The sequence below is a fragment of the Sciurus carolinensis genome, chromosome 9, assembly GCF_902686445.1.
Source record: "Sciurus carolinensis chromosome 9, mSciCar1.2, whole genome shotgun sequence".
NCBI classification, from domain to species: Eukaryota; Metazoa; Chordata; class Mammalia; order Rodentia; family Sciuridae; genus Sciurus; species Sciurus carolinensis.
Genome location: NC_062221.1, coordinates 50186192 through 50212300, shown reverse-complemented (window position 1 = coordinate 50212300; position 26109 = coordinate 50186192). Strand labels below are relative to the sequence as shown.

Here is a 26109-nt window from a genome sequence, read left to right as displayed (position 1 = left end):
TAAAAAGAGACCAGAAATGGAGAGAGAAAAGTTCAGTAAGACAATGGGGTCTTATGTTAGTAAGAGCTTCCTTACCCACATCATACACCTGACGTCCCCCCACACATGTAAGCCCAAAGACCAAATCCCCCCACACACAGCAAAGACCTTGGTGGGGAAGCATTAAACAGTTAAGAGGGAAACAAATAGAACAGGGTGACGCTCAACAACCTCTCACATGGCATTTTACCTTATGCCAAGTTTCCACTACCTGCAACCTCTGCAGAAGCCCAAAATAACACACTCTGGAAACCAGTGTCCCTGTATCGCAACTGTTTTCTCAAGACCTTCTCTACAAGAGAAAGCTAACTTGCAATGTTGCAGAGTGTCACCAGTGGGACACCTTTTAGAAAAACCTACCCTGAAATAACATCAAGATTTGGAAGAGAGAGAGAGAGAGAGAGAGAAAAGAACAGTGAAGCAGTTCTTTTTTCAATGATAAAATGTGCATAATTTGTTTTTAGGGTTTTTGTTGTTTTTTCTTCCAACTTCTTGGTGAGGGAAGTGGTGTAATACAAAAAGGATGAAGAAGCATACACAGGTAATTTGTACAGGTGGCATTTTCACTGATAAATATATAATATTTTTGCATGGATATCATTAAAGGATTGCACCATGTGAAAAATGTGTTCATGATAGACTATGTCACCAGTAGCAAGGAAATACAGCAAACCTAGATTTTTACCAACTTTCTTTCATTTTCTCCATATATCATCTAACCCAAACCCTCCATTTCATTGCCCAAATTTGTTTACATTGGTTGAAAAAACCTGATTAATTTAGTGAACTTTTTACAAACTATAATGAGCATTTATTAACTATTTAGAAAAGACATTTCTATATATTTTGTATATCTATGAATATTGCATATCTAGTCTAATCTAAAAACATTGTTTTAGACAAAGTCTGTGATGCTTCCTCATCATGCTCAATAATGTTTAAAATCTTAGAATTTCATTTTCAAGCTGAATTAGATGACACAGAAAAAAAACAACTTTAAATGTTTACACTGAGTTTCTAATTAACACCAACCCAAATTAATGATCTATAGTAAATTAATGACAAGAGGGAATTTAAAAGTTATTGGCATACTACATGATACTCTATCTGTGATTTAGTGAAATAATATGTATCATAGCACAACTCTGTTGGGTATGAAGTCTTCATCTTAGTCTTTCTCTGCATTGCTTTTTGAAATAAAATTACCACTGTAAAAATAAGCTCTTATCATACTGATGTGTTTAATTTACTCAGATGGCTTATAATTTGCAAAGTACCAAAAGATTAAGGTAGTATTTTTGTACTATTACTGGAAGCATGCCTTCCCTTTTTCACATTATTAAATTGTATTTATATTTGTGCAGTTTTAAACTATGTTTTCCAATAAACTTTGTCTGTGGCTTCAAGGTCTTTTCAGGAATCTTTCAAAATGGAATTTGGAGATCAGATTGCTTCAAATTGAATAGAATACAATTTGTACCACTGGTTAAAAGGTTCTTTTATTGACTATCACTGCATATGATCTTGCATGAGATATCTGGAAATCAGGAATGCATTTTTAGATATGCAACAAAACTTTAAAACCTTCCTCCTTTGTTAATTTTTTAAGACTAAAATACTATTTAACCTGAAATTGAAATTTGTGACCTTTTTAGAATAAAAGTATTAAAATATATCTCACTTTAGGCTCTTTCTTGGGGGGTAGGGTCAGTCAGTCAACTGAGTACAGACTCTATGCTGGCACTATTCTAGGTATGAGATACAGTGGTAAAGAAACAAAATCAATCTTTCCCTTAAGGAATAGAGATTTCTGTGAAAAGAGACCGCATAGACTTTAACAAATAAGAATGCCTGCATTGCACCATGGTAGGACAGGGCAAATGAGGTACATGAACGAGCAGAATCTCCTTCATCTAAAGGTGGCCAGAAAATTTTTTCTTTTAGGTGACATCTGGCTGAGCGTTTAACAAGGAGACAGACAAATGGAGCTGGAGACAACATTCCTTGCAGATCCAATAGCTGGGGTGAGATGCCGAGGCAGGAATGAGCTCGCTGTGCAGTCAAGGCGAAAAGAGGCCGGGGTGGTGAGGAATGTGAGCAGGGAGAACTTGGGGGGTACCAGATGGGTGTGAGACCAGCGGGGAGTGGGAGGGCAGCTTCTCAGAGCACAGTAAAGGGCAGAGTTGCCCTGAAGGAGAGGAAGGATGGCAATTGGACAGAAGTTCCTGTTTCCCGAATGTTTACAAATGAAGTCCTCCACTGGCCAGGTTGGTGATGGAGGGAACCTTGGGCTCTGATAAAGACAGCAGTGGGGCGAGGGGCTGGAACACCCCCTTCTCACTCTTCACTGTCCCCTCTTTTGATCACTGGCAGCTCTTAACATTGATGGCATCCCATTTTTTCCTCTATAAAATTGACTTGTTCTTTTTCCCTCCTGCCTCACTGCTGTGCTATTGATTCTCCGTAGGTCCATCCTTTGGTTTACTTACCCAAGTTGAGATGGGTGGAGATCAGCCTTCTTGCCCAAGTCCTTTGAAAGGGAAACAGGAAGCTAGTATTTACTGAAACCTACCACATGGCAGAGTCCTGGACTAGATGTTTCTATTCTGTCATTTAACCCCAACAGGCACCCATGTTCCATTCTTTTCCTGTTAATTTTATCCAGTTCATGGTTGATATTATTGCAAAGAGTGAAGACAAAAACTGTTCAAGATTTTTTTTAAAAATTAAAAAAAAAAAAACCTCCCAGATTAAAAACTGACTAAAGATCACATCTAATACTAAAAACTACAAAAACTGACCCAGGAAAAAGTAGACTTGAGAGAAGTAGCTAAGAGAATAGCTAACATGGCCCATGGTAAAATTTGCTATAGATAAAAAAGTGACAAAGGAAAAAAATTTTCTTGACAAAATTCAGATTTGCAAATATTCCCCTGGCAAAGCTGGACCCCATGAAAATGATGGCTGCAAAGGAGTCACATTAGCAAAAGTTATAGTAGTGAAACTGAGACAAGGGACCAAAACTAAGGGATGGTTTTCATGAGCCTCATAGAATTTTCAGAACTGACACAAATTAAACCAATTGCATAAAACAGAAAAATGTAAAAGCTTAAAAATAGTTGAACTAAATTTTGTTTCACACCTTCTCCTCTCTTCAAATCAACTCCCCCATCCCCTCTCAGCTGATGATCTTGCTTCCTATTTCACTGAGAAAATCAGAGCAGGCAGGAGAGGGCCCCAGACTCAAGCACTCTTGGTCTCTGCCTTCTTCCCACTTCCATGCCCCTGGCTAAATCAACTCTCCACTTTGGCACTGGACATCATCCCTCTCACCTGCTCAAGACCATGGAACCACCAGCAAACCTTCCATCTCGCTTTTGTCATCTTCAATATTTTGTTTTCCATTTGTCCATCTTTTTTTTCACATTTAAAAACAACAACTTTTCTTGATCCCATGCTACCTCCCCTGTCAGTCATCATCTGCTTCTTTGCTTCTCTTTGTAGCAAAAATCCTCAAGAGTTGCCTGCATTCATCTGAAATTCCTCTCCTCCTTCTCTCTTCAACCTTCTCCTTCCACCCTTCACCAAAACTGTTCCCGCAGAGGCCTTGAGGACCTGCAGGTTCATCAGTCTTACAGTCGATTCTCAGTCCTCACTTACTTAACTGATCACAGTTATTGACAGGTGATCATTCTCACCTCTGCAAGACACTTGCTTCACTTAGTTCCACTCCAGGCACCACTTTCTTGGTTTTCCTCTCCCTGGGTACTTGCTCCTCTCAGTCTCCTCTGCTGACTGGTCTTCTCCCTGACTTGTTATTTAGAATTATCCCAGGGCTCAGAGTCTCCACTACTTCTATTTCCTGTCTCTCTCCACTAGTGATTGCACCAATCTCATTGTCTCCACTACCATTAAACACCAACAACTCCCAAATTTATATCTTCAGTCTGGAATTCTCTTCCAAAATTCTGAGTTGTGTATCCATCTTCCTACTCAACATCAACTACAGAGGTCTGATAGACATTTCAAACTCTACACATCCCAAACTGGACTCCTGATCATCTTTCTCCACCACCAGCATCCCAATCCTGCCAAGTCTTCCTTCTCTTAGGTGATTGCAACGGCATTTTTCAGTTTCTTAGGACAAAAACTTGGGAATCACCTTCAGCTATTCTTATTCCTTCACACTCATGGCCTACACATCAGGAAATCCTGCCAGTCTGACCTTCAAATGAATACAAAATCCAACCACCCTCACTACCTCCACTCCTAGCACCCCACCTGAGTTATCATCTTCTCACCTGGCTGACCACAGTAGCCCCTACTTTAACCCTTGCCCTCCTAACATCCAGTCTAAATAAAGAGCATTGCTAAAACTTCAGTCAGATCAGGTCACTGTTGTGATCAAGACCCAATAATGTTCCCCATTGCACTCTAAAGTAAAGCCCTCGAAGGCCTCCTGGACCAGGTGAGCTGGCTTCTCTGTGACTTCCTGTCCCAACATTCTCCCTTCCCTCCCTTCTCCCCAGTCATGCTGGTCCCTTTAATGCTCATCTGACATACCAGAGGTGCTGCCACAATGAAGTCTCTGCTCCAGCCAATCCCTCTCCCAACTATATTCTTTCCCCAAACATCCACCTGGATGATACGACTTCATTCAAGTCTTAGTTCCGATGTCACCTACAATGATGACTTTCCTGAGTATCTTATTTATACTGAAATCTACCCTCCAATCCTGATCTGTTTTCTCTTCTCCGATGAACTCAAGATACTTTAACATATTACATAATATGTTAAATATATTACTTATTTCTTATGTTGTCATCTCCCTGCTAGAAAATAAACTCATCAAGGGTAAGGACCTTACCTGATTTGTTTACATATTAGATGTTTGCTATTTGTTGAATTATGAACCATGTTATTTAGATTAAAGAATCCATCAACTTAATGAAATAATCTCCAGAAAAGTACTTTTGTCATGAATGTTGGTATATTTTGATTAAAAAAAAAAACTTTAGACTGAAACAAGGGATCAAAACTTCCTTAGAGTCCAAATGCTAGATGGGATAAAATGGTGATATAAAAACGTCCCGAGTCTACCAAATTTCCAATGCTTTACATAACTCATCTCAGATATTGTTTTGCTCACTGCACAGGTAAGAAGACTGTGTCTCTAGATAGTAAGTGCTTATCAGAGTCAAACTAGCCTCGAACTTGCAATCTTTGTGTCTCAGCTTCCCCAGGCCCTAGGTTTTTAGGCATGCACCACCATGCCCAGTGAATAGATGTACTGTTAAACAGCATATCCTATGTGGTAGACCACATAATGTCCCCACCCCAAATTCCACATTCTAATCCCCAAGCCTTATGAATATGTTACCTTTCGTGGTAAAAGAAACTCTGCAGGTATGATGGAAGGTCTTAAGAGGATTCTGGATTTTCTGGGTAGGCCCAATGTAATGGTCATTATAAGAATGGGGTGAGAGAGCCATTGGGAGGAGACATGACAATGGAAGCAGGGACTGGACAGATGCCAATCTGCTAGGAGGTGATGGGCCAGGGAGTGCAAACAGCCTACTAAAGCTGGAAAAAGGCAGGAATGGAGGAATAGATTCTTCCTGCTGCTTTCTTGCTATTGGCTTGATTTTAGTCTTGTAAGCCATTTTGAGGCTTCTAACTTAATAAATGTATTGTTTTAAGCCACTAAGTTTGTGATAATCTGTCACAGCAGCAATAAAAAACCCTAAAAATGTGGTATCATAGAAATACTGAAGTCTCTTGTTATAATACATGGCCATACAGAGACCACTACACAACTGAGAGTCAAAAACCCAGAGAAAGGTCTCATTACTGCCCTAAATGTCTTAGCATCCAGTAGGGAAAGACTTAAAGACCTCAGGCTCCTCCCTCCCCAACCCCTCCATCCTGTACAAAGGGAGGAGGACGTCATCACTGATGTTCCACCATGAGTGAGGACTAAGCAACCAACAAAGCAGGTTGTCCACACCAAGAAATTCCCCTGATGGATGAGAACCATCAATGTCAGAATCAATTTACTTGGCATTTTTCAAAAGAAAAAACAAGAGCCATGAAGAGACCTCAGATTGTGAGAATAGCTTTTAATTTAAAACAATCGAAGCAATAAATCATCCATCTCTTTCCATCACAGGCAAATACTCTCCCAAAACATTTGAGAGAGTTTAAACAACAACTGTGACCAGTGCAAAATAAAATAAATACAAACTCTTTCAGCAACCAACATCAAAACCTGCTGGGCAGGTGGGCACAGGACATGATGAACTTCAGTCTCTGCCCAGGCCAGGAGAAACAGCACATGGAGCGGCAAGATTCGCACAGCATTTCACCACGCCCAGCTTTGAACAGACTAAACAAGACCTGGGGAGGGTAACCACAAGAGAATGTTGCCTAAGGTGAAACCAATATGCCCAACACCCTCATGTGGCTAACATCCTTGGCACCTGGTAGATGCTAGAAAAATAAGTACAAAGGTAGCAGCTTCTAGACAAAGCTCAAAGAAGGCAGCTCAGGGCTTGCTTGCTTTTGTATATGTGGTGGAGGGGCAGAACATTCTGGAAGATGTTCTGTGTCTCACAGTGCTCCTGACTACAGCAAAAATATTTGTGTCACTTCTATTTTGATGCTCTGCAGAATTACCTTCCTACCTATTGTATGTCATTGCCTATCTCACACCATGGAAGTTTAGAGCAACACTGCCTAACAGAATTGCAACATTACAACATACGTCTAATTTAAAATTTTTCACTAGCCACATTAAAAAACAGACTAAAATTGGTGAGAGTAATTTTAATATTTAACATTTTATTTAATCAATATAGTCAACATAATATTTGTAATCAACAAAGTATTGATGAAATATTTATATTCTTTTTCTGGGGTATGAAGCCTTCAAGATCTGGTGCTGCATTTTATGTGCACAGCACAATCTCAATTTGAACAGGCCAAATTCCAAGGGTCATTTGACACATGTGGCTACTGTGCTGAATGAAAAGCATATATCTAGAGAATTTTATGCAAACTCTTTCAGGACAATTCGTTGAGTAGAAAATCGCTATTACACTGTGTAGACAATTGTATAAATCAACACAGGAGTTCAGAACCTTCTGTGGCCTGTGATTTTTTACCTAAGGGATAAAAATCACATTTTCATCTAATCCCATCCCCTGGTCCTGCTCCTGGTTCCAGTCATCTCCCCACAGATAGCCTGGACTCTGAGATTTAACAACAGTGATGCCTGTGTAAGGCAAATGACATTCTTTCTTGGATAGACACCTTTTTCAGCACCCATATGGAGATCATAGCAATCTATAACCAAATCGGAAGTTTAAAATATCCTGCAAATGTTATGGGTTTAACTAAAGGTCATTCTGGTGCTTTTCCAAGAAGGCGTTTTAAATGGATCGCTTTTGTTTTGAGCAAAGTGCCTTACAGACTGGAAAATTCTGAGTTTCAAGAGTGGGGAAAAAATGAGATAGTTACCAGAGAAAAGAAAGTAGAGCAGGAATAGAAATGGGGTGGGAACCCTAAAAATGACACAGGTCCTACAATTGGGTGTATAAATTGTAATAATCCAAAAACTAACATCGAAAACTCTAAGTGATCCCCACATTTCATAAGTCTGATTCTGGTAGTGATCACAGGAAAATAAAAACAGAACAGCATGTTAGGGCAGGAAGGGACTTGTGAGTTTTTCTGGCCATTTAAAAGATGAAGACCCAGAGAGGTCAAATGACCCAGTCCTAACAGATACAGAAGCAGAGTTGGGACACAAACCCGGGTGTTCTCTCTGTGGCCTGCAGGTGAGGCTCTGGCTCAGGTAAAGGGAGTAAATGGTGCAGGGAGCCCAGAGGGAGCAATGGGGAAATGGCAGGCACATTCTCTTGTAGGTTTGAGAAAACGAACTAGTCATTTCAAAAATACTGAAACAACATTGATGTAAAACGGCATTAAAACATGATTCTTCCCATAATTTTCTCTGTATATATATATTTACTTTAAAAGGAAAATCCCAATCTGAACCAAACTGGACTTTTGATTAATTATTTGGGCATTTAGATCAATGAACAAAATTAAAAATGTTGATACATTACATTTTCCAAAGACACATTCATTGGGATTCTACACAAAGATATCAAAAGGTATTTACAGGAAGAAAGAGCTGTCTTTCACATAGACACCTACATTCAGTGAGAACTTCACAATTATACCATCAAGCCTCACACAGAGGACTCTTAACAGGCTGATCAGGTGACACAACCCACACATTATTCCAGTTTTCAGTCACAAATAATCTCATCTACATCTATGTGTAAAACTAAGCAGTACATTCCAGACTTTTATTCCAGGGAACCTGCTTATATATATTAAGAGATACATATAAATACATTTTCTTAAACAGGAAAGAAATCCATTGTTTCCTCCAGTTTTCTCCAAGTCTAGATCTGAAATAGAGAATAGCACATATACAAAACTTTGCCTTGTAGAAATAGCCCTTTGTTTCACGAGACAGGAAAAAAGGCAGCCGTAGTACACTTTCTTACAGTATGTTTTAGGCATCAAAAGGGCTAAATGACGTTTTCTACCTAGGGAAATTAAATAATTTATAGCCTGTAATCTTAAGTACAGATTTTATACCATTAATTTTGGAAAGTTCTATTACAAAAATTTTAGTTCGTTCAAAATATACATACTGTCTTTGTCCACATGGCGAACCAAACCTCCATTTCTCCCCCTGCTGCCCCAAAAGGCCTTTGCTTTGCAACATTGTTGAAAACAAGCCATTTTTGATTTGTGTTTGGAGTCATTATTCACCATACTTGGCCCTAAGGGCACTGGATTTTGTAAGGCTGCTTCGTGTAAGGGTTTCCACCAGAGTCAGGGACCTGAGCCAGAGAATGGGTCTGCTTCAGGACCTCTGAGTCAACACCAGAAGGTGACACCAGTGGGCACAGTGTCGTAGAGGAGGACTGCACCATGAGCTCCCCTCCTTCTGCCAATCTCACAAGGCAGGGAGCATGCTCTACTGGGACCCACTGTGGGACACCCTTCTACCTGTGCAGGCTCAAATCTCATCAGAGCCTCACAGCACAACTGGAAAGGGAGGGCAGGTATCACCCACCATTGTGCAGACGAGGAGAGTGAGGTACGAGGAGGAAGAGGGGCCTTGCCCACACCAGTCAGGACAGCACCCGGGTCTGTAGGCCATAGGCCTCCAGCCTGCATCCCTCGCTCACATGGTGTACATGACCTCCTGTGAGACAGGGCCCAACTACCACCAATCCTTATGGCTCCAGACTCATCTCTGCTTCATTTCCCCCAATTGGTTCTGCTTTATTTTCCTACAGTTTCTAGAAAGATCCTTTCGATTGAACAAATACAAGTGAAGAGGACAGCAATAAATCCTTTATCATCTGACTGAATAATCTGAAATAGAAACTCCAGAGACTCTGGGATTTGGTACAAAGCAGTAGGAAAATTATCCCTCTGTGTATCACATTAGAAACTCTGATTTAATCCCAGGTTGCACCTAAAATACTTAATCAAAATGGAAAGGGTGGCCTTTTACAATGACATGTTAAGTTTCTTTGTATCTGAAATCCTTCAAGTGCCCAAGATCACATTGTCAGTCACAGCTGATAAGCAGCGAGGGCAAGTCATGAGGTGATAAACCAAAACAGGGCAGAAACGAGACTGGCCCCAGAAAAACATGGACATGGAGGCAGGCAAAGAGTTCAGAGACAAGAGAATGACAGACAAATCTGGGGCATTTAACATGATTCCAGGGAATTTTCATGTGGTATAAGAAGAAGGTAGCTATTCTAACTCAAAATAAACACTATACCTTTGGAGGAATGGGCTGCTAAGAAAGAGAATTCATCCACCTTTAGCAAAGTTCACTCTTAGGCTCCTGTGGACATGGGGCATTATGCCACCAAATGTCACAACCCCAAGTGAATTCTTGACTACACTTAAAGGGGATAACTCAGCCCTTTTTACTCCTTAAAATCTAAGTGGGGAATTAAATTTTTTAACTGTTCCTGAGTTATAGATTTGTCAAAATATTTACTTGCCTTTTCCAGATATGCTTAATACCAACTATTTAGCCTTTAAAAGCCAACCCATCACAGATTTCCTAGTGGACTATAAAGGTCGCACACTCTCGCTCACTCACACACATTCATACAGTCATATTATGAATTTTGATATGATTGAAATTAAAAATATCTTTCACTGTGGATGTTCTATTATACATGGATAGGTCAGAAATTATTGTGCGTAATGAAAAAGACTATGCCACAAGTAAAGCCCAGCCCACTTGCTGATTTTCTATATGAAACAAAATGTGGGCTTTTTATTTACTGTAGGTGAGGCCACACCATGGCCTCATTGATTGATTTCTCTGGAGGCCACTACCTCTTGACCCCCAAAGCAAAACAGAGGGCTGGGGGCACATCCCCAGTTTTGATATGCTGATGGCAGATGCCACATCAGCAATGTGAATGACCTTTGTTTATATCACCCTCTCCTTGAACATTTATAAAAACTATCTACAATAGAGTAACATCACTAATAGAAATTTCTTCCCAATTCTATTTTAGAAGGTGCCAAATGATCGTGCTCTTTGAATAAACTATAAATACCCCATGTATTCCTTCATGTTGGCTTGTCCCAAATTTTTTTCTTTCTTTCTTTTTTTTTTTTTTTTTCTCTTTTTGGCAAATTAAAAAGGCGTTATGGCTTCTTCTCGCCAATTCATATGTGTTTAGCTTGGTATCCTGCGGTAAAAGTACAGGTAGCCCAGGTCTTTTGGGGGCCTTTCTGAGGCACAAACTTTGTGGTCATTGTAGATCACCCATCTGAAAACAGAAGACAGAAGCAGTTGATGGATTTATGTCAGTTCCAGGACACTTGGCAGAAATAACTTATTATCAGATGGAGCATTATACTTAAGATAACCAAGATGTGTAAGATAACCAAAGTTCAATTTATTGTGTAAAAATGAACAGAATTCTGGTGGGGAATCACTACTGCTTTTTGATTCTTAAGTTCAATCAAAATGCAGTTACTAAATCTATCAGGATCCTCTAAACACTTTAAGCCCTTCATGCCATAAATCACTTCTCAGAAATCCAAAGACAGCCTCAGACACTGAGGAAAAGAAGTATGTATAACAATGTTTATTTCATTCGTAGGTATAAAACTAGCTAAGAATCAGAGGTAAATATCTATGTAGTGAACCATTATAACTATTAAGATTTCTTCAAAGAAAATCTGGTGAAGTGAGAAAATAATCACAATATAATATGAACATGTAATAGGGGTCACAATAAAATATGAAGGGGGCTGGAGATATAGCTCAGTTGGTAGAGTGCTTGCCTCACAAGCACAAGGCCCTGGGTTCAAATCCCCAGCACCACAAAAAAAATAAAATAAAATAAAATATGAAAAACAGGTCTAAAAATTATATGTACTCTGTACATACTTTAAGATTTTATAAGAGTTGTAAATACATACATACATTTACATGTATGTGGTATGTATATAGAGAGACATACACACCCCTGTCCAAGGAGACCAATATAATAAAGAAAACTTTATCAAAATGCAGACACTGGCTATTTTCAGGCTGTCCCAGCACACATTCTTTGCATATTTTTTTATTTTACAAATTTGCAACAATGAACTTTATTGCTTTTTAAGTTATATTTTCTTTCTAAAAAATACTTTTTAAAAAAACTGTCATTCTTGGCAATAAAAAGATTTCACTATAAATACTGGTCCCTGTGCTCAATGATTGACTTTTAGTAATCACACTGAGAAGATAAAACTAAAAGACACACTAGAAAGAGAGCACGGTGGCGTCTGCATGGGAGGGGAGCCCTCCTGCAGTGGGAGGCAGGGGAGAAGTCCAGCTCCGTGTTACTCTGCACCAGGCAGCCTGAGCGTGTGTCCCCCAGGGCACAGTGGGAGCTGTGGGAAGGGCGCCCAGGGAGGAGGATCTGAAGAGAGCAGTAGCCTCCCTCTCACTCTCCAGGCCTAACAATCCTACTCAAGAGCGGAGAAGCCATGCAGGGCTGCAGCATGGCAGATCACTGGAGGTTCCAGGTCACCAGATCAAACCCAGGTTATCCCCCAAACTCCATCAGGTAAGCAACAAGTCATTTGTCAATATAAGTACATCCCATGTAATACTGGAGACATGCAATTATTTGAAACATATTTATATTAAAAAATTATTCATTATCTAAAATTTAACTTAATATGGCATTTTGGTTTTCTTGTTTTGTTGGCTAACTACGGAGATCCTATGGAGTACCTTTGGGAAGGTATTTTTGTTAAAATTACCTTTGAATATAAGCTCTGACACAACTCTTTACTAACTAAAGTCAAATTATTCAGCCTTCTTGAGCCTCAGTGTCTGAATGTATAAAATGGTGTTAAGACTATATCCCTACAAGACCAACGTGAGAACCAAACAAGGTAACATACAAAGCACCAAGTCGAGTGCCTGGCACATAGTAGGAGCTCAATAAACCATAGCTAACATTTACCTTCTCTGAAAGACTTACCTTCCTTCCTTCTTTATATGGCAAACATAATGGCCACTCATTGTAGATGTTCCCATGTGACTGATGAATGCAAATAATTCATACACTATGAAAGAAGAAATAATTCAGTTATAAGATAGCACTTCTAAAATCAAAAGCCCTTACCAACAATTGTGTGATCCAGCAACTGCACAGATCTGAAAGACAAATTCTATTTGCCTTGCCACACTGACAATACACACACACACACACACACAACTCCAAAGTGACAGCAAATTCTACATGTACATTCATATGACAAAAGTTGGAGCTAAACTATCAAAGTACATCTAATGTTAAATTCGAATCTGAAAGGTAATTTAAAATTCCACAGCCAAATTCCATGGCAAGCTCATGGGCCTAAAACTGGTAGCCCTGGCTCTGGCACTTTCAAAGAGCATGAGAATGGACAAGTTGTTTCATCTCTGATCCTGTTTCTTCGTGGAGGTTAAAAGACAAAAAAAAAAAAAAAAAAACACCCATTCACTTTGCAGGGTTGTATGAGAATTACATGAGCAATTCAGAATAAAAGGGCATACAAACATCAGGGTTATGAGGAAAATAGTTATTATCATTTATAGGAATAATGCTCCACACAAGATATCTGACTTGCATGTGATTATAACCTTTGTGAAAGCAAACTTCAGGCTTCATGATTTCTGAACAAGGAAACTTAGAGAGTGAGACTGGTGTTGATTGCCTAACCAGTACTTCCTGCCATCAAGTACAATACTCTGCAACAAATCCTTGTTGAATCAATTTCAGTTCACATTCCTTCATCTAATCCTAGACCCGCATAACATAAAGTAGGTTCCATGGACTAGTACCAGTCCATTCAGCAAATGGTTACAAACTATGAGACAGCATAACAACAGGGTTAGCATTTATAAACTTACATAGTAATTTGTGAGTAATACTCATATCTGAAAATAAGAAGTAAAAAAAAAAAATAGGTTTGCAAATTCATTTTTCTAGTATTCAACTTTTATTACCTTTTCCCAAAACAAAAAAGTATTGATTCTGGCTGGGTATAGAGGCACACTCCTGTAATCCCAGTAGCTGGGGAGGCTGAGGCAGGAGGATTGTGAGTTCAAAGTCAGCCTCAGACAACTTATCAAGGCCTTAAGCAACTCAGTGAGACTCTGTCTCTAAATAAAATATAAAAAAAGGGCTGAGGATGTGTCTCAGTGGTGAAGTGCCCCTGGATTCAATCCTCAGTAGCAAAAAGGAAAGTACTAATTCTGGACAGACCCTTGCTTACCCTTATCTCTCTCATTCTTTCTCTCTCCTACTTTTTATTCAGGCTTATTCAATTATTCAGTCATCAGTCCCTGATCTCATTTTTTTCACCCTTCATCAGCATCATATACCCGATCAATTCCTCCTTCCTCAAGTGCTTGTCCCCGGGACATGACTCTGAGCTCTCCAGGTTATCTCCTTTTCTTGTGCCTTCTCCCTCCCTGACCTTTGAATGTTGGTGACCTACAGCTTAGACCCCAGACCATTTCTCCCCCCTCTATCCAGACTCCTTCTCTCTCTTTCTGAGTGATAGTCCCATGGCAGTAAATGATTTTATTTTCTTAATTTCATTTCTGAAATGTTATGGTCCATATATAGAACTAAAACTGAGTTTTGGACATTGATCTCGTTTCCTGCAACCTTGATGAGCTCACTTATTAGTTCTTTAGTGAATTCTGTAGGATTTTCAATATACAAGATCATGTCATCTGCAAATATAGTTTACTTGTTCCTTAATAATCTGGATACCTTTTACTTCTTTTTACTGTCTGACTGCATTGTTTAGAACTTCCTCTACATATTTAATAGAAATGGCAAGAGGGGACATCTTTATCTTGCTCCTGATCTTAGGGGGAAAGCATTTTATATTAAGCATCACATGAGCCATGGGGGTTTTGTAGGCACCTTTAATCAGGAAGTGCCCTTCCGTTCCTCGTTTGTTGAACAGTCTCCCCTCAGCCTTCTCTATCTCGGTCAATAACAATTCCATGCTTCCCGTTACTCAGGACAAAATCTTGATTTTTCTCTCATATTCTTTACACCCATCCAACCCATCAGCAAATCCTGTCAGTATTTTCTTCAAAATATATCCAGAACCCAATCATTTCTTATCATCTTCATTAGTAATCCCTAATTCAAGTCACCATCATCTCTAGTCTGAATTTTTATAAGAGTCCTTTAGCTGGACTCCCGCACCCTCCCTTAACCCCTACTGACTACTCTCAGTATAAAAGACCAAGAGGTCTTTTTTTTTAAATAGAAATCAAATTGTGCTCTGCCCCCAAACCCTCCAGCGGCTTCCTGCATCTGGCAGTAACATACTGCAGCAGCCTACGAAGTCCCCCTACCTGCTCCCATGCTTCCCCTTTCTCTGCTCCAGCTACCCTGGCCTCCTGGCTGCTCCCCAAGAACACCAAGCATGCTCTGCACTTCAGGTCTTCACACCTCCAATTCCTTCTATCTGAGACTCTTTACAGACGGCACATGACTCACCCCGCCCTTCATTAAGGTCAAATGTCATCTCATGAGTAAAAGTGGTTTGACTCATGAGCCACTTTATAAAGTAGCAAGCCCCCTGCCCCCCACCCACTCCTGCACACACAGCCTGGAGTACCACCTGCCATGCCACAGATATCCTTGTGCATCTGTTGATCTACCGCCTTTGACCCCAGGCTAGAATACAGCTCCATAAGAACAGGGAGTTTGACGTGTTTCCTGATGGACTCCAGGCACAGGGTATAGTGCACAGGGCACAGTGCTCTGCATGTGACAGACACTTGATAAGAATGGCCCAGATGTGTAAACAAGTGAATGAGGAGATCACTCCCTTTATCTCCTCACTTGTTTTCATACCTCCCTATATTGTATATATTTTTACAAACTACTTACCAAAGTATAAACTGGAGTATAAACTAGTGAAATGGTTATTTAATCAGTGGGGACTGCCTTTCCCATCATTAACTAAGTTTCTCTTGATATCACATCCAAATGACAAAAAATATCCCAGGTTGGAAATCAGAAACAGGCACAAACCACTGTGAATGACAATCATTATGCCTGCTTCTTATTTTTCAAAAAAATAGATCCAAGGACCTTACTTATGACCCCCTCTGAGCCTTCCAAACTAAGAACCCACGGCTGCCTCAACACATGGGAAAGGGTGTGGGCTGAGACCTTTTCTTGACCTCACATGGTTCTGAAGTCCTTCTGGAACAATTCTATGTCAAGTTCTACCTCCAGTCAAGTTCTGCACTTCCAGTCAAGTGCTGCTTTCCCAAAAGGTAGCAGCCCTCTAAAGAATTCTCATTAATAATAAAGAGAGGACACAGTACTCCAGTCAAGGTCCTTCTGTCCCAAGTAACTAACTGTTCCACAAAACAATGACTTCAGCCATCCAACAGAATGTGTAATGAGCACTTCCATCATAAACCAGGCTCACAACAATGAAACACAGCCAGAGATCACCAGAACAGACCAAGAGGGAATGGCAAATCCAGAGCCTTCCAACACGTCCGCACCTCAGCCCACAAGGGCACAGTCCCCTCTCTGGTTAAGAAGAATTCATGTGTTTACTCAGAATCATAAAAATAAAATGTGAAAGTTTAGTATAAATCTCGGTCCCATAATTATAATTAACCATATTTATCAATATTAGCAACTGCCCTGTGCACTATTCAAGACCTCCTGTTAGTAACCAATAGCCAAAGAGAGGCTTTCTTTCAACACATCTGCAAAGTCTAAACAGGTAAAAAAAAATGCCAATTTATAATTTGTTTCTAAAAAGAAAATCAAGATGAACAAAGCAGAAAGGGAAGATACTACTGACTCTTCTCTAAGTTTCAAGAGATCTCCTCAAAATAAAAGTCACACATTCCAAAAAACTGTAGAAAATCCTTCTTTTATAGAAGGCATTTTGAAGTAATATCAATACTTCAAAAGTGTTGACTTCCAACAAGAAACTTTCAAAGTGCCCTGAAAAGGCAGACACATCTGACTACTATGTCCCACATCTGGTGAACACTGTCTCTCTAAACAGCCAGAATTAAAATGGGTGTGAAACCAGCACTCTTCCTTCCCATAAAATGTGTCCTTTTTACACTCTAAGAAAACCTGCTCAGTCAGGCACAGTGGCACACACTTATCATCCCAGTGACTCAGGAGGCTGAGGAAGGAGGATCGCAAATTCAAGGCCAGCCTCAGCAGTTTAGCAAGACTCTATCTCAAAATAAATATTAAAAAGAGCTGGAGATATTGCTCAGTGGTTAAGTGCCCCTGAGTTCAATCCCTGATACCAAAAAAAAGAAAAAGAAAAAGAAAAGAAAATCTTACCAGCTTTCCAGTAATGAATATGTTAAACATCACATTTTACCACTACCATCCCCACCCAACACGGTAGAAACTGTATTCTGCTTTTGTTCTTCAAGAAAGCAACTGTTAGGAAAATCCCAAGAAACTTGGAAGGTAAAAGCTGGCAGGCAGCATGTCCTTTCAATGTCACATGAAGGAAAGTCACCCAGAGATTGTCCATGAGAGGGACTGGCAAACAACACAAATCCGGCCTACAACCTGTTTTCGTTCCGGTGAGAAGGAGGAGTAAATATGAGACAGACACTTACACGGCTCATAAAACTTGACACATTTATGATCTGGCCTTTCAGAGAGAGCTGACTGCTGCCAGGCTAAGGGGATGAGCTTGGTTCACCCACTGCTTAGTACTGATTAACGCACATGGACTTAGGAAGTCACTTGGTAACTGGCAGATTTTGATCTACTAAAGATACAAAGAATTTCTATCCAGGCAGACACATAACCTCATGAATTTATGGTCCTGACGGACGTTAACTAATATTTTTAACTTCCCAGCAATCTTATCTTAAAATTTCTTGGTCAAGTTGTCTATTGTCTGTACATATCTTAGCTTCTCAGATGTTGTGAAATAAGTAGTAACATCTAATTGGTTCCTCATGAACAAGTTAAAACATGTGACAGGTGTTTGTGTTATAGTCACTTGAAGGTCATGATTTTGCCCTCTGGAAAATTATACGTTAAGAACACAGAAGCAGAGATACAGCCACATCAATGTTCATAGCTGCTCAATTCACAATAGCCAGATTGTGGAACCAACCGAGATGCCCTTCAATTGATGAATGGATAAAGAAACTGTGGAATATATATATACAATGGAATATTACTCAGCCATAAAGAATAATAAAATTATGGCATTTGCAGGCAAATGGATGAAATTGGAGAATGTCATACTAAGTGAGATAAGCCAATCTCAAAAAACCAAAGGACGAATGATCTCGCTTATGGGCAGATGATGACACATGATGGGGGGTAGGAGGGGGGCAAGAGTGGAGGAAGGAGGGACTGTATAGAGGGAAAAGAGGGGTGGGGGGGAGGAAAAAAATAACAGAATGAGTCAAAAACTATTACCCTAGGTAAATGTATGATTACACAAATGGTATGCCTCTACTTCATGTACAGAGAAACAAGATGTATCGCATTTGTTTACAATAAAAATTAAAAAATTAAAAAAAGAGATACTGAGAGATCAACTCAACTCCTCTCAGGTGCCAAGATACTATCTACTATAGTGGAACAGTAGTTTTACAAAATCCTGCCATTTAGTACGTAAGTTTATGTAGCCTTAAGGTGTTCCCTGACATGTGGTCACTTGTTCGTGTAACTGGGGCACACTGCATCACAGAGGAAGAGTAAAATAAATATTTATCAAGCAAAAAAAAAAAAAATACAGAAGCACCAAAAGCAACTCGAGATTCAGGAGGGCCTTTCCATAAATTCATTTTCATAAACCATTATAGCATCTACATTCCTTTCTCAAACAGTAATATCTCATCAGGGCATGACACACCAGTCAGTCTATGGTGAGTGCTCAAAACACAGAATGTCCAAAGACTCCTTGAAACAGCCATTATGACCCCAGAGGCTCTGCCATCTTGTGGGGAGATAAACTACTTTTCCTCATCCAACTCTTAACTGGAATAATATGTATCTTTATCTGTTCCTAACTCCCTCTGCACAAGGAGGCAGGGGATAAGAGCCTGAATTTACTAATATTTAACTCCGAAGTGCCTTATATATCTGCAAACAATTTCTATCCCAATAGCTTGATTTCTATCACCCTGCACTGAGAAAATAACAGGGAGAGTAATTTGGAGCTTTCATGAAACGTCTGAGTTCTCAAAAAAAGAAGTTTCTGGATAAAACATAACAGCTTCAAGACAGCTGCCAACAAGGATAGGATATTAAAGGGTCTACAAATTGCCTTCCCAACCACAGTCAGCTCAAAATTACCAATCTCTTTGTAATTCTGCCTAGAACTCCAAATATCAAACACTACTCTCCAAATTTAATAGTTCTCAGTCATTCAGACTTTAGTGTAAATTGGGTTACTCCACAGTGACTTCCTCTTGACTTTCAATAAGAAATAAAAAGTGGGAATTGCAACAAGGGCTAAAGCGGAATGAGAATTAGAGCCCAGCTAGGAGACGTTTTCAGGGGTTTCGAGTAGATCACTGGGGTTGGGCTCCTCCTGGTGGCACAGGGAGCTGAGCATGCTGGCCCCACCACCAAGCAAATGAAATGTCTCTCTGATCCCTGGAAATCTCAGCTGCCACTGAAGATTTATGAACCATAACAGGGATGAGTCTGAAGGAGCCAGATCAGGTTTTGATTAATCAGAGCCTCACAGCCTAATCACATGTTAATTACACAGGCAATCAGTGAGTTCTCAAAAAAAAAAAAAAAAAAAAAAGATGAGACGCTCATTAGGTGCAATGGAAACAGATGATTTTGCAAACAGTAGAAGCCCAAATAGGTCAGAGTGAAGGACTGATTTCTCACTGTTGAAAAATTTTTAAACTCAACAGAAAGTTAGGTGCTAGGCCTAAAGTAGTCTTTTGAAAAACAGACTTTAACCTCCATCCCAATACAAATGAAATGACAGGACTCATGTGAAATAAGTGGGTAAAGGAGAAATTGCACAGAAAAACACACAGCTTCAGCCAGGTGGGAAGAGGTGGGGAAACATGATGTGTTCCCAGCTAGAAAAACTCAACGTTGTAAAGCTCTGAGGCCTTCCCAGACTAACCTACCATATAGGATGAGCTCTTACAAATCGATTTTTTAAAAAATATCTGAAAACCTCAATAAAAATGGGAAAATGGCCAACCAAAGTGAGGAAGCCATTAACACAAGAGGAAACCAACAAAGCAATAAAGAAATGAAATGTTCAACCAGACAGCACCGCAGGGGAAGCTGGGGAGGGGAGTGGCCAACACAGTCAGCAGTCAGCACTGGCCAGCGCTGTGCTTCTGGAGGGTCACATGAGGGTCAACTGCACAACTGCACTGCCTTAAAATTCTGCATTTCTCACTCAAAAACTTCTCTTCAGAAACTTCCCTAAGAGCTGGGCACAGTAGCATATGCCTGTAATCCTACTGACTCAGGAGGCTGAGACAGAAGGATCACAAGTTCAAAGCAGCCTCAGCAACTTTGTGAGGCCCTAAGCAACTCAACACAACCCTGTTTTAAAATTAAAAAAACAGGGGGTGGGGTTGTGGCTCAGTGGTACAGCGCTTGTCTAGCACGCATGAGGCCCTGCGTTCGATCCTGGCACCACATAAAAGCACTAAATAAACAAAATAAAGGTATTGTGTCCATCTACAACTAAAAATTTTTTAAAAATTTTTAATTAAAAAAAATAAAAAGGGCTGGGGATGTAAACCCTGGGTTCAATCTCTGGTACTCAAAAAAAAGAAAGAAAGAAACTTCCCTAAAGAAATAATGAAATGAGGGCACATCAGTGTTCATTACAACATTATTTTTAGGAGAGGAAGAAAGGATGAAAGTTAAATGTTGAACAAATATTTATTCCCTGGACAGAGATTAAGTCAGGCATTTGTTGGAGTTCTATAAACCAAATCCATCCTTTAAAAAACTCATTATTTAAAATTGGCTGCTATCACCTGAATGTGAAAACATTTCCACTATTTGAAACTCTTCCTGTAACAGTCTTTTATTTATTATTTAAACACCTAATTGACCTAAAATTAGGTATATAAATTATGGGACACATATATAATAGAACATTGTTAATATATGTTCAATGATATAGATGAATATATATATATCTTTCTTTTAGCGAGAGAGGGTACCAGGTATTGAACTCAGGGGCACTTGACCACTGAGCCACATCCCAGCCCTATTTTGTATTTTATTTAGAGACAGGGTCTCACTGAGTTGCTTAGTGCTTCGCTTTTGCCAAGGCTGGCTTTGAACTCACTATCCTCCTGCCTCAGCCTCCCACGCCACTGGGATTGCAGGCATGTGCCACGGATCTGGCTTAAATATATAGTTTCCTCTCCTTTGATTCATTCAACTTAACAAAATGGTTCACTGCCAGGTCCTCCACACAGCACCGATTGGAGCAGCCAAACACCGTCTGAGACCTCTACTTCCTGGTACTCGTTTAATGCCTTGTTAAATCCGTTATTTACTGGCCCCTTATCATGGGCTAGGCCCAGTGCTGGGAGGCTACTTTAAAAACATTTGTTCTTCTGCAATCAGACTCCAGATGCGTCTGGCAAGTTAGGTTGTCTCCGCCCTCTTATTTTTTCATAATTAAATCGTTCACCTATTTCTGCCTTTATATCCTGCCTATTTCTCACGGCTCATCTCACAGCGCAGCTTCCCCTCCCCCAGGCACACCCACTAGTCGGACCCATGGTGCCTTCACCAGCGCTTGAAAGCATCCCTATAGCACCCTATTCAAGGAGGCCTCTTCAAACCCAGCAGCACCAGGACGACCTCAGACGACCCTGAGGTTCAGTAAGTCCTGAGGAGGTGATGTGGCTGTCCTTTATCATGATGGGCCACATGAGAAAGCAGGCAGCGCCCCAGTCTCCATCCGAAGAAAGGAAAGGCCAGTGATCCAGCTCCGCCGGCAGCCAGCGCCTCAGCAGCTTCACATCAGCCCCACCTCGTGGTTTACGCCTTCCTGTGGAGGTGGACGGACTCGTCACCTCCACAGGAAAAAGTCTACAGTAGTGAGTCGAAGAAGCAGTGAACCGATGCACAGGGAACATGGAATGAACCCTGCTCGTGAATTTTATTGAGCAGCTTGTCCATGACAGCTTCTAATGTTTCAGGCAATTCCTGATTTCTGAAAAGTGACGCCGGACCCTTTAGGTGAATATGAGAGTTGGGAGAACTACATCTCATCCTTTTCTTATCCAGCTGGGATTACAACTGAATCAATTTTTGTTTTGCATTTTAAAAGAAGAAGGTTTCCCTCCCACCTCTCTCTCTAGCTCTAGATCAACACGCACAGGTTAAGTCTGGGGAGAGCCGTAGTGAGTAGATCTACAACTCTATGATCACAGAAACAAAGGCTGGACATATAACTTTAGTTAAATCTGGTTTTTCTTTACTCAGTGTTTGCTATCAGTTAGACACCATCAGTTTCATAAAATGGCCTCTGTCCTCCAGTCAAACAGGAGGCACAGAGAGCTACAAAAATAATCTTGCAGCAAGATTAATGTGATACTCTAACAAGAGAAGAATGAGGACATTACAGTGACTACAGGCACTGGCTCCAGATGCAGACTGCCTGGGTTGGAATTCTGGTTCTACCCATCACTGTCTATGCAGACTCAACAAGCTACTTAGCCTTCTCTACCTCAGTTTCTCCACCTGTAAAATGGGGATAGTAATGGTATCTATCTCATAGGGCTACTGGGAGAATTAAATGTGGCATAAATGGAAGTATTATTAATATTGGTATAACTATTATGAAACTATGAGGTACATAGGGGCTGATTATGAGCATAATAAGGATCTGAGAAAACAGAACAGAGAGATGAAATCTGCAGCCATGTTCTAAAGAATAATAAGGATTTTACTGTGTGGCAGATGGAGAGAAGGGCATCTGACAAAGAGGGATTCACCTAGCAAGGCCTAGAGGGAGGCAAAAGTAAAGTTGGTGACCACTGAGAATATTAGTGGTGCAGACACCAGTCCCAGGCGTCCAAGCTATAGGTAGAGGAGGCACAGAAGCAAGGGAGGCTGGGATCCGAGGAGGGTATGGGTAAGCCAGACTACAGAGCTAAACACCACCCTGTGGACAATGACAGCCCAAGAGGCAGGATGTCATGACAGTTAAGAACGTGGATTCTGGGTCTGACTCTTGCCTCTGCCTCCTAAGAGCAGTGTGACCTTGAGCAAAATACCTAATCTCTCCAAGCCTCCACCTTCTCACCTGTAAAATGGGTTGTGGTGATGATTAAATTGAGCGTTCAAATGCATAGTGTGTAGAACAGAGCTAGACACACAGTGACACAGGTCAGCATTTGCTTACAAAAGGCCTATGTCAACTGAGACAGCCCTGCAGAAAATGTTGGCAGTGACACAGTCAAGGACTTAAGACTGCTTTTCTACTGTTCAAGACACACCACCATGAAAATAAATGCTCTCTTTTTGACAAAAGTTCCCATGGTTCATGAAAAAATTTACCTCTAAGCAATAGATAAAGTCAAAACTGGCATGAAACATATACAGACACACACATACACACTCTACAGGGTGACATGACCCTGAGCTAACCTAGTCTCTATCAGACCTAGGTCCTATGCAGAGTGACAGAATGCACCATTTATGAGTTGGCATCCATGCTAACTTCTAAACAATGCCAAAGGTTGGGATATATATTGGCAAGAAGTAGAGGAGCCGAATGTACAGTCATGGCTGCTGAGAAAATGTCTAGGGCAAGAACTTACTTCCAGATCCATCCTTGACTCTAGGTCCTTCAGGCTTGGCCTCAGAAATAATGTTTGCGTTGGCGTTATTCTCCATCTCGATCACGAAGTCACTGTCCTCTTCAAACTCAGGGTGGCTAAAGATCCAGTCCAGTGCTCTTTCCAGGTTATTATTCTAATAAAACAAAACATTTTTATGATGCATGCAGTCCCTGGGTCTCATTAAATCCTGACCATTTGAACCAGATGTCTAGCAGATAGGGCAGGAGGCCCTAAGTGCCTCTGAGCAAGAAGCTTGTTGACTCAGCATGTGACATGCTGGCATTCTGCAAGTCTCCCTACCAAGGCTTGTGACTGGATTCCCTGGGAAACAGTTCTAAGCACCCCTATCACATGCCAAAGCCCCTGTCAGTCTTGGGTCAGTATTTCTGCAGGAAGATGCCAATAATTATGAGTGCAGGATGCCGGAAGGGATGCCAGTCAAGTGCAACCCTTCCTACAGCCACAGAGTGCACACACTACCTGCCCTACCAACTGCACTTTCTGCAGATAATCCTACAAGCCAGTGGGGCACCCACATCTGTACTACATTATGTCTCCTCTCCCCAAATGATGGAAGAATGGTTGAATTGCAGTAGAGATAATGTTTTGGTTAACGAGTAATTATTTTAAACTGAACTCCCTGCAGATCAAATCAATTCACCATGAAAATGTTTCCATCTTCCCCTGTCTGTGATACCACTGGCAGGATAAAGAACTTTCATAGACATAGAAACTCCAATGAAGCCCTCTGTAAAAATAAAATAAGTGGGCACAGGAAAGTACTCCAGTTGAGATACTCCAGTTGAGAAACACATTTTGAGCATTTTACAGGGAAACATCTTTCCAGCCACAGTCCTATGAGTCAGTCAAGAACTGCTGTGACTTCCACAACAGACTCTACCAGGTACCCAGTCAGGACAGGCAAGGAGAAACAGGTGGCAGACATCCATTCAAAAATGGACCAAGATGTGGCAAGGAAGGGTGGGTTTAAAGGGGGAAAAAAAAGCACTTTCTCTGAATATTAAATAGATATCTATATTGAAAAAGGAAGATTCCCATCCATGCTCCAGTTTCATGGTCCCTTCTCTCCTGATAATATCAGGACATTCATAACGACTAGAAGAACCTTCTCTTTAAAGAGAAAAAAAGCTGCAGAGAATTCTAAGGAGCCGTTCCATCTTCTATGGAGACTTTCAAAAGACATTTCTCCAAGGTCCTGATATCAGCAAAGCAGTTTTCACCTACAGAACTTTCTTACTGAACATGGAATCTCATGCATCCCTCTTGGCTCTAGGCCACAGCAAGCTCCAAGTCAATCTGTGATCCCTACTAACAAACCACCAAGATAATAGGGATTGTCTTGTATTATGAGCTGGTCATCTTGCCCCAGGTTTATCATCTCTTTATTCATAAATCCGTTGCATGATTCCCTCAATCATGTAGATGGACTTTCCATGTACTATATGCTAACCAATCTTTATGGGCCAAGGTGAGAAACAGATAAACATGATTTTAAATGACTGAAGAACATTGGAAAGTCTCATTTGCTCTGACGGAATACAAACCACCTCCAATAGGAGAGGGGTGTCCACACACAGCCCTCATGCTCACTGTTGCTCGTAGAGCCTGCACAGCCTGATTTCGCTGGAATCCCATAGAGGTGATGATAGCTACGATTTCCTCTGGAGGCTGGTTGTCCAATCCAGTAGCACCAAATACAGAGGCTCCAGCAGATGCTGCTCCTCCATAACCAGGGATGGTCAGTGGTTCAGCAAAATCTGAGGAAAATGAGAAAATGATCACACTCAAGCCTCTTTCATTTTATTTATTTATTTATTTATTTATTTATTTATTTATTTATTTATTTATTTTTGTCTTGAAATAGGCAACATTTTAGAGCTAAGAAGGAAAAATACCTACAACATTAGAACAATCAAGGCAGTCTGGGATGGGCATAAAGCAACCTACAGATCAACTGAATAGAATTGAGAATTTAGAAATAATCCCATATATCTAAGGTAAATTGATTTTCAACAAGACTATTCAATGGAAAAGGCCAGTCTCTTCAACAAAAGATGGTGGAACAACTGGCTAACCACAAACAAAATGATGACATCAGACCCCTACCTCACGCCATAAACAAAATTAGCTCAAAATGAATCACTGACCCAAATGTTGGGCCTAAGACTACTTTTAGAAGAAAAGGGAATGTAAAATAGTTCACTCACTGTGTAAAACTGTTTTGCAGTTCCTCAAAAAGTTAAACATGAAGTAACCACAGGACAGCAATTCCTCTCAGGAGAATTAAAATATCTACTCACACACACACATACACACACACACACACACACAAAGAAAAACACTTGTACACAATGTTTACAACAGCATTCTTTAATAAAAGACAAAAAAAATGGAAGGAACCCAATTGTCCATCAACTGATGAAAGGATCAATAAAAGGAGGTATGTCTGTACAACAGAATATTATTTGGCCATAAAAAAGAATGAAGATCTGATTTATGCTGCCAACACATCAACCTTGAAAACATGATGCTATCATATGATATGATTCCACTTAGGTGAAATGTCCAAAATAGGCAAATTCATA

General features: G+C 40.4%; 1 protein-coding gene across 3 annotated transcripts in view; it reads right to left on the bottom strand.

Annotated features, from left to right (window-relative positions):
- Positions 1 to 6138: 6138 nt before the first annotated feature.
- Positions 6139 to 26109, bottom strand: part of Usp13 (ubiquitin specific peptidase 13) — a 104811-nt gene continuing 84840 nt past the window's right edge. For all 3 annotated transcript variants that reach the window (XM_047564019.1, XM_047564020.1, XM_047564021.1), the window contains 4 exons: positions 25115 to 25281; positions 23483 to 23636; positions 12648 to 12732; positions 6139 to 10934 (listed from right to left, as the gene is read on the bottom strand). In XM_047564019.1, the coding sequence (XP_047419975.1) occupies positions 10841 to 10934; positions 12648 to 12732; positions 23483 to 23636; positions 25115 to 25281 (500 nt within the window). In that variant the 3' untranslated portion in view covers positions 6139 to 10840. The remainder of the gene's footprint in view (positions 10935 to 12647; positions 12733 to 23482; positions 23637 to 25114; positions 25282 to 26109) is intronic.